Source organism: Salvia hispanica, chromosome 1 (assembly GCF_023119035.1).
Source record: "Salvia hispanica cultivar TCC Black 2014 chromosome 1, UniMelb_Shisp_WGS_1.0, whole genome shotgun sequence".
In the NCBI taxonomy this organism is placed as follows: domain Eukaryota; kingdom Viridiplantae; phylum Streptophyta; class Magnoliopsida; order Lamiales; family Lamiaceae; genus Salvia; species Salvia hispanica.
Window position 1 is genome coordinate 3,384,492 of NC_062965.1, and position 9,780 is coordinate 3,394,271.

Here is a 9,780-nt window from a genome sequence, read left to right on the forward strand (position 1 = left end):
AAGTAGGACCCACATCCCACCAACTTTTTCAACTCACTTTTCATTACATTTTTTAAAATCCGTGTCAAGTCAAAGTGGGACTATCTTTGTGGGACGATGGAAATATAAATTAATGAACATGCTATAGTTTAAATAAAGACCAAATAATGAAAAAACGATGATTCCTTTCAATGATGGATCCAGAAATAGTAAATACATAGTAGGAGTATAACTTTATAATTGTTATCAATAAGACAATTACCACATAATTTATTTAGTATACTATCATTTTAAACCTTTGTTTAAATTTTTATCAATTAGACAATTGCCACATATCACTAGAGAAAATGATAGTAAATTGGGTTATTTTTACAAAAAAAGAAGCTATCCATTAACCTATGAGTAAGCACAATCATGACTCTGGAAAAATTCATAGTTTGAATGAACAAATTGATACAATTGAATATTATGCAACACTTGGTCAATTTCTAACTATAATCACCCTAATAATAACTAATATGCATCGACTCCTACTAAGTCAATATTAGTTCTAGCGATGCAGTTCTAAATTCTAATATTGCCAAAGTTCCTTTATTTTATTTAATTTTTAGCTTCTGTATATTCTTTTTCCTTTTCACGAATATATTTACTTTCTTTGTCTCATAATAAATGTCATACTTGGATGATGACACAAAATTTTAGGAGATGTTATTTTTTCTGTAAATGGTGAGAGAAAATATATTTCTATATATTGATTTGAGAGAAAATTTTTTTAAAATGAAAATGTGATATTTTTTGTGAGATAAATTAAAATATAAAAATGTGACATTATCTGACGAGAGAGTATTAATATTGTACCAAAAAATATGAGACGAGCACCATATTCTGTTGTGGAACTGGCAACAATAAACAATCTAAAAGGTTTTAAGAAGATGGATTATTTTAAAGGACAGGTGCTAAATTTTAAAATTGCATGTAAAGTGGGGTTGGGTCTAAAGTCTGCCTATTGGAAGGTACTACCTCCGTCCCTGAAAATTTGATACAGTTTACTATTTCGATCCGTCCCTGAAAATTTGATACACTTCACTTTTACCATTTTGGTAGTGGACCCCATATTCCACTAACTCATTCTTACTCACATTTTATTATAAAACTAATACTTTAAAAGTAGGACCCACATTCCACCAACTTTTTCAACTCACTTTCCATTACATTTCTTAAAATCCGTATCGGGTCAAAGTGTAGCAAATTTTGAGGGACGGAGGTAGTATTATATAGGGGTGGGGAAACGGTTCTCGGTTCTCGATTAACCGAGAACCGAACCTTATTTTTCGTTTCTTGGTTAATATTGAACTCAAAAATAAGGTCAAGGTTCGGTTTCGGTTAGTGGGTTTAGGATTTAGGCGGTTCTCGGTTCCGAAGGGTTAGAACCGAAGAACCGATAGATTAGGATATAATTTTAAAACTAAAATTATAGTTTATTTAAATTGCATTATTTTCGTTCAAGTAGATAAAGTAATAGATATATTGTCATAGATATGTTTGGATAATCTGTCATAGTTTAGTGATTGTGCATATATGCATTGTTTTACTCTACGTTTTTTTCATTTAATCCATTTTCATTGTAGGATGTTTTTTTTATTGTTTTTTTTTTTTCAATTACACGAAATATATATATTTATTTATATTCTATCTAATTTTTGTCAAAATCAGTTTCTAGCGCAATTGGTAACCTATCATTCCTTCTTCTCCTCCATCTAGGATGGAGACCTAGCAAACGCAAAATTTCTTTTTTAAATTAAAAATCGCAATTGATTTCGGTTTCTAAGGGTTCAGGTCCGGTTCTAGATTTCGGAAAAAATGGGAGTCGGTTAACCGACTAATCGGTTCGGTTCTGACCGAACCGACTGAATCCCCAGGCCTAGTTATACCCCTAAAGTTGATTGTGTCAATTTAGTCGGCATTAATGGTGTCTCATTTTATTTTACATACTATATAGTTTTTTAACTTTATTCTAAATTTATTATAAGGGTTTTTTTTTAAGGAATGAAAATATAGAATATATTGTCACTTCTATTATTTAAAATTGACCATTAGCGTTGATAAATTCAAAAGTAGGATACACTATAATTTTTTTTAAGAAATTATGTTTATGATTCCCGAATATATAGATGATAGACTAAGTGTATTAAATGTCATCATTTATATAATCGAACAATTTGTTTGCATTATATTTTTCATCTGCGCGATCATATATAATTTCTCCAAAATTATAAACTATTAAATAATTGAGAAAAATGTCAAATCTAATATAATTGACCTTTTTTTAAAACTACAAATATACCAATATTTGACTATATTTATATTTCTTTTTTGACAATTTGCTTTAAAAATGTCGTTTTCAATTTCTTTGGTGAGTTTATATAAGGAGTTATATATGCAACCTTTCGATTTCTAGCTGAACTACAATGTCTTTGGTGTATATAATAATTAACTGACGACAGCTTCGGAGTTAACAAAATTAATAATTCATGTCAACTACATCTACTTTTAATAAAGCGGTTTCTTACTAGTCTCACTTAAGCAATTATAACTATTCGTTGAAATCGTCTCAATTCGTGTTTGGTCGATCGAGCTTATAAAAAATAACGTGACCCTTTATTCGTTAATTTTTTTCTCAAAAAATCGATAACCGTTCCCTATTTATATCTACGGTCTTTAGTGACTTAGACCTATTCAGAATCGTATTAGTAACTAAATTCTAATTTTTAAAAAGTCTAATTATTTACACTAGTCATATTTTTACAGTATTTACAATTTTGGGTTCTTTAAATTGAAAAAAAAAATCTCACTTATTAGTATTTCTTTTACAACCCTTGATAATGAATTAAAACAATACATGTTTACAATTATAAAATCATTAACTTTTTTGTAATGTAATGATATATCATCCATACAGAAGAGAAACAGCTAGTTTATCAATTGTTGATTATAAAATGGAGTTGGATAAATTGTTGATTATGTGTCAGTCTTATAGAAGAGAAATAGCTAGTTTATCCAAATTTTATATATCAGTGTTACCGAAGAAAAACAGCTAGTTAAAGTTTATCAAATTTTAGCAAGAAATAGTTGACATATATTGTTATTCTGTTTTGGTGGTCGTGTTTCAATTATTATTTCTACTAAAATCGTGTAAATTCATGCAAACAAAAACTCATGAGTAGGGGATGAAAAGTGATTTTTTACCCAATTCAAGATTAAAGAGCCGCCTTTTAAAAAGCGTCGAAAAAAATAATTTAGAGACGTTTTTCAAAAGGCGTAGAAAAATTCACAAAGCTTTCATTTTGTGTTGCATATAGAAAATAATTCACCTACACTTGCATTTTGCTGTCCTTATTTTGGGTTGGCACACCATCAAAAGGGACACTTTTTAAACCGTCAATAAATTTTTAGCAAAAATTATAAGCGTCCCAAATAGACTTAAAAAAATCACAAAAATACTATAGGCGAATCTAGGAGGACGACAGTGGCCAAACCCCAGCTAGAGTGGCGGCTTGCCCTATGCTATGTCCATCTCTACAAATGTGTGGTATCACAAAATTCAACTAGGTGTTGGAGTCGATATAATTATCGAAAAAAAAACAGTTAAGGATATTTATTAATATAACTAAGGATGTTAATTTATATTTCTAAATATACCATCAACACCAACGCTTCAAAAAACGTCTTTATTGTTGGTGTCCCAATTAAATTTAAAGGACACAAATGGAAACTTCCTAAAAAACAAAAGATCAACAACCAGATTTGGTTCAAAAATTTCGAAGTAACAAGAGAGAGATTTGCTGATGAGATTAATAATAATTTCTACTAAAAGACTACTAATTAAAATCGTATGAGTATAGAAAATCCAAGAAATAAAATCAAATTTAATCTTTGAGTCAAAAGGATATAGAGTATATTGCAAATAAAATAAGATCTCGAAAGATATGACCAAATCTAATTGAAAATCAAGTTAAATAATTAAATTTACTGTTTTAGAAGTGAGAAAGCTAAGGTACTTAGTGAACATTGAACAGTTTCTTTTTGCTAACATTGGATTAATACATTTTTATTAGAGCATCTCCAATAGCGGCTAGCCGATTCGCGGCGCTAGCCGGTCGGCTAGCCGAACTACTGCAATCGGCCAGCGCCGAATCGACGAGAAATTAGGCGAGCGCACGCCGATTCGGAGGCGCTGGCCGCCATTGTAGGCTGGCGATCGGCGAGCGATCGGCCAGCGCAATATTTTTTTTTTTTTTTTTGAAACACTATATATTCAAGATTTTCACGCCATTTTCATTTGCAACACTTGTTTTAATGAGTTTTCTCTCTATCTAAATTTCTGTACAAGAGCAACAACGCGAAATGAGTAACGCGGACGGTAGTAGAGGTGGTAGTGGTGGTAGTGATGGGGATGTTGAGGAATACGAACGACGAATGAAAGCCTACATGAACCGCGAGATGGAGCGGTACATGCAAAGGGCATTGCAGCCGGCGGTACCTCGCCCCGTACCCGTTGTCCACCGCCGAACAGTGATTGATCGGGATCACGTAGCTGCACATTAGCGGCTATATGACGACTACTTCTTAGAGAACCCGCGGTTTGGGGACATCCTGTTCAGGCAGCGTTTTAGAATGCGCAGGGAGCTGTTTATGCGTATCGTTGACGCTTTGAAGCAGCGATATCTGTGTTTCCGCTTCAGACACGATGCGGCTGGCAGACCCGGCCACACCCCTATTCAAAAGTGCACGGCGGCAGTCATACAGTTGGCCTACGGATGCGCGGCAGACATGTGGAATGAGTACCTCCACATCGGTGAGTCGACAGCCCTGGAATGTCTGATATTTTTCTGTCAGGGCGTGATTGCAGTATTCCGTGATCAGTACCTTCGAAGCCCTACCCTCCAAGATTGTCAGGATCTGATGCAGATGCATGGGGAGTAGCATGGGTTCCCCAGGATGTTAGGCACCATAGATTGTATGCATCAGGAGTGGAAGAACTGTCCGACTACCTGGAAGGGGGCCTACACGACCGACAACAAGGGAAAGAATCCCACGATGATCCTCGAGGCCGTAGCTGATTAATGGCTGTGGATCTGGCATGCGTATTTTGGGGTAGCCGAGTCGAACAACGACCTCAACGTCCTCAACTCGTCGCCCCTCTTCAACGAGCAGTGTCAGGGCTCGGTTCGGCCGTCTCATTTGTGGCCAACGACAACCGGTATGATATGGGCTACTACTTGGAGGATGGAATATACCGTAGGTGGCCCGTCTTTATGAAGACGATCAGGCATGCAAATGATGACAGGAAGGCCTACTTTGCGGAACGGCAGGAGTCGGCGCGCAAAGACGTGTAGCGCGCATTTGGTATGCTCTAGTCTAGATGGGCGGCAATTAAGGGTCCAACGCGTTTGTGGGATGTCGGCTGCATTGCTGATATAATGTACGCCTGCATTATCTGCACAACAAGATCGTCAAAGACGAAGGCGTACAACTGACTAATTGGGCCAATGACGATGAAGCCGGTCCAAGCCACGGTGTGGCCACCCCCAATGTAAGAAGGGGGTATACCTCACGTTGAAGCCGACCGCCTCCAGGCAGATGCCGACATGCGCCAAGTGAATGCTCATATTCAACTTCAAAAGGATACAATTGAAGAGTTGTGGGCACGGAAGACTGCACGGCGATAGTGTTTTTTCTTTATTATGTAAATATTTTTTTTAATGAATGTAATTTTTTTTAAAATGAAATTAATATGTCTCGTAAATTTAATTCCATAATTAATCGTAAATTTAATTCCGTAAATTTAGTTGTTTTTGAATTATTTTTATTGCGGCTAGCCTGTGACTAGCCTATTTGCTTAAAATGATGATGTATCAGGTGGAATTTTAGTACTGATGACGTGGTGGGGAGAGATAGTGGCTAACCTATGACTAACCTAAATCCATTGAAAATACAAGATATCTTACTAATCATCATTTTTCATTCTTACATCATCTAGGCGATGATGGGATTGAAAATAGTCTGGAGCTCTTTCATCTTGTCTTTAAAAACATAAATCTCTGCATGTTTATTGGACTTTAACCATTGCGTGAAAGACTCGAAAGCATCCTCCATCTTCTCCTTGTCAACTGCCGTGACCTTTGCTAAACTTCTGATGGTGTCCCTCATGTCGTAGGCGTAGTCCTCCAAAGCACACCTAGCCTCAACCTTCTTCCTAAACTCCTCATCCTCCAACTTGTACTTCTCCGCATCCCCAATCATTCTCTCAATATCTTCCTTAGACAGCCTGCCCTTGTCATTGGTGATGGTGATGTTCTTCTTCATTCCAGTCGTTATGTGCTCCGCAGACACATTCATGATCCCATCCGCATCAATTTCCATACACACTTTGAATTTAGCAACACCTCTGGGCGCTGGTGGAATGTCTTGGAGTGTGAATTCACCTAGCAGATTGTTTTCTTTTGACTTGATCCTTTCACCCTCGTAGACTGGAAACTTCACACTGGTCTGATTGTCATACATCGTGTAGAGAATTTTCTCCTTCCTTGTTGGGATTGGTGTATTTCTTGGAACAAATACTGACATAGTATCATCATTTATTTCAATACCAAGAGACAACGGAGTAACATCCAAAAGAATGAGCTTTTGCACCTTTCCATTGCCTTCACAACTCAACTTGGTAGACAGCACTGCAGCACCATATGCCACAGCTTCATCTGGATTAATGGTTTTGTATGCCTCCTTCCCACCAAACAACTCCTTCAACATCTGCTGGATCTTGGGAATCCTACTCGACCCGCCCACCAGCACCACCTCATCCACGCTGCTCTTCTCTACCTTTGCATCACTAAGGCAACTTTCAACCAGATCCATACACTTCTTAAATAAGTCCATGTTAAGGTCCACGAATTTAGCACGATTAACAGTAGTAAACAGATCTATCCCCTCAAACAACGCCTCAATCTGAATTTGGGTTTCCAAAGTGGAGGAAAGGATCCTCTTGGCTCTTTCACAAGCACTCTTCAATCTCCTGACAGCTCTTGAGTTCCCACTAATATCTTTACCCGTCTTGCTTTTAAACTCTTTCACGAAGTGATTCACCATCCTGTTGTCCATGTCCTGGCCTCCAAGATGAGTATCTCCGGCAGTAGCCTTCACTTCAACGAGACCATCCTCAATCTTGGCCACAGACACATCGAACGTACCACCACCAAGGTCGAAAATCAGCACATTCTTCGCCACATCACCCCCTTTATCTAGCCCGTATGCAATGGCTGCAGCAGTAGGCTCATTGATGATCCTCATAACATTAAGTCCAGCAATGGTTCCAGCATCCTTGGTGGCCTGACGCTGAGAGTCATTGAAGTATGCAGGCACTGTCACCACAGCATCCGTGACTGTAGATCCAAGATATGCCTCGGCAATATCCTTCATCTTAGTGAGCACCATTGATGAGATCTCCTCAGCCGAAAACTCTTTCTCATCCCCTTTGTAGGTTACTACAATTATAGGCTTATCATCCGCACCAGGAATAACCTTGAATGGCCAAAATATCATGTCTTTCTGCACCGATGAGTCACTGAATTTGCGTCCGATCAACCTCTTTGCATCTACATGCATTAAGTAGGAGAAATAGGAAAAACAATAAACTTGTGCTTTGTTTGCATATGAATCTAATAGATGAGAAAAAACTTAAAAACTAATAAAAATTGATAGAAGAGAAAACTCACCGAAAACAGTGTTGATGGGATTTTCGGCGACTTGATTCTTAGCCGCGTCGCCGATTAGACGTTCGGCGCCTGTAAAAGCCACATGAGACGGTGTGGTGCGGTTTCCCTGATCGTTTGGTATAATTTCAATGCGGTCATGCTGCCACGCAGCCACACATGAATACGTCGTCCCTAAATCGATCCCAATTGCCCGTCCATTCCCCTTTTTCTCCATGCTAACAATGAACAGCTATGAAACTAAAAGAAAACAAAATTATCAAAAGCAATGCTTCATAAATTTCAACAAGGAACTGGAAATATACTATACCGTTGAAAGTAGCCCTCTGAAATGCTCGGCGGCGGCTCACCAAATCGAAATATGTAAAGCAATAAAGTAAGGTGGAGAAACATAGTAGTCTCTCTAAATTCCATCGTCTCTTTATTTCCCTAGCATCATCGTCTCTCCGTCTTCCCAACAAGTAGTAGCATCGTCTCTCTATCTTCCAGCACCCACGCCATAGCATCGTCTCTCATTCTTCCTAAATCTCCCTCCTCCCAACTAACATTGCCCAATAAAAAATATTTTATCATTATAATGAGTTAGTTGTACTGAACAGAAAACTTTTAAAAAAAAATTAAGGTTTTTATTTTAATCCAAAAAATTAAGTTTTTTATTTTAATTTGATAATAAGTAAGAGCGGGTGTGATCAATTGCTAACTTTCTTAAGTTGCTAACTTGCTAACTCATCAATGCAGTGTATTAAAAATGTCAACACGGTGACATCAAAATGTCTACACATAATTTTGTTGAACTTCAATATAATGTGTTGATATTATGTGTTGAATTTTGTTGTCACCATGTTGACAGTTTTAATACACTGTATTGATGAGTTAACAGAGTTAGCAACTTAAATAGTTAGCAATATAACGCACTCATAAGTAAAAGTACAACTTAATTACCTAAGTTTCGAATTTATTTAATAGAAAAAAATAGTAACAAACTTAATTATACTTCTAATATATTTTTTAAAATGTAGTACTACTTTAAAGGGAAATGGTCAATTGCTAACTCATCATTTAATTGTTAACTACAACTAATTTAAGACTATAGAATTTTAGAAAACTTGTGGTATACAATTTGCCACGTGTAATTTTTATTTTTATTAATTAAATAAGGAAAGATAAAAAAAACTACCAAATTAGGGGTTTGGATAAAAATATCAATATAATTTTCAAAAGTATCAACACAATGCTTTGATAATATCAACACAATACTTTGAGAATGTTAACACATTGTTTATATTGACATTCTACATGTATTATATTGACATATTTTATATACTATGTTGACATTTGTGCTGTACGAAAAAATGAAAAACTTTTGAAATTTTTTTCAAATTTTGACATCGGAACATATGCAAGTGAGATCTCGTTAGAATCCTCATAAAATTATCTTTAATTTGATATATGTTGTGCGGAAAAATAATTTAAATCGAGAAAGATATATACATTTTAAAGTTATGGGATATTTTTCAAAGTAAATTGACCTTAATACCCCCTGTTGACGTTTTTGGTTGGTCGTATTGACATTTTTCGGTTGATGATCTAGGTTCTTAATTTGAATTTCTAATAGCTATTATTTAGTTGTAGTTAGCAATTAAGTGTTTAGTTAGTATTATAACACTTCCCTATATTAATATATTTACAACTAAATTTAATATTCAAATTTAAATTTATCTACTTAATTAATCACCTATGTTTAGAATTTATTTGACAAAGTAATAGTAACAAACTTGTACTCTTAATATTTTTTAAAATGTACTATCAGCATGTATATTTTTTATTAGATTGTTTTAGGTGTATAAAATATTTACAACGTGGGAGAATTAGGGTTACATTATGTTTAGAGTGAAATATAACACTTTTTCTAGCTCTTAGATTTATAAGATGAACACCTATGATTACATTTCATGAATAGAGTGCATATTGTAGTTTACCTTCTTTGAAATTGTAGGTGAGAGAATTTTAGTCATTTTTGAAAATTTAGTGC

The 9,780-nt window shown here is 35.6% G+C and overlaps 1 protein-coding gene across 1 annotated transcript in view; it reads right to left on the bottom strand.

Annotated features, from left to right (window-relative positions):
- Positions 1 to 6,015: 6,015 nt before the first annotated feature.
- Positions 6,016 to 9,780, bottom strand: part of LOC125201579 (heat shock 70 kDa protein 18-like) — an 11,725-nt gene continuing 7,960 nt past the window's right edge. Inside the window, exon 5 of the mRNA XM_048099752.1 lies at positions 6,016 to 6,663. Coding sequence (XP_047955709.1) covers positions 6,016 to 6,663 — 648 coding nt within the window. The remainder of the gene's footprint in view (positions 6,664 to 9,780) is intronic.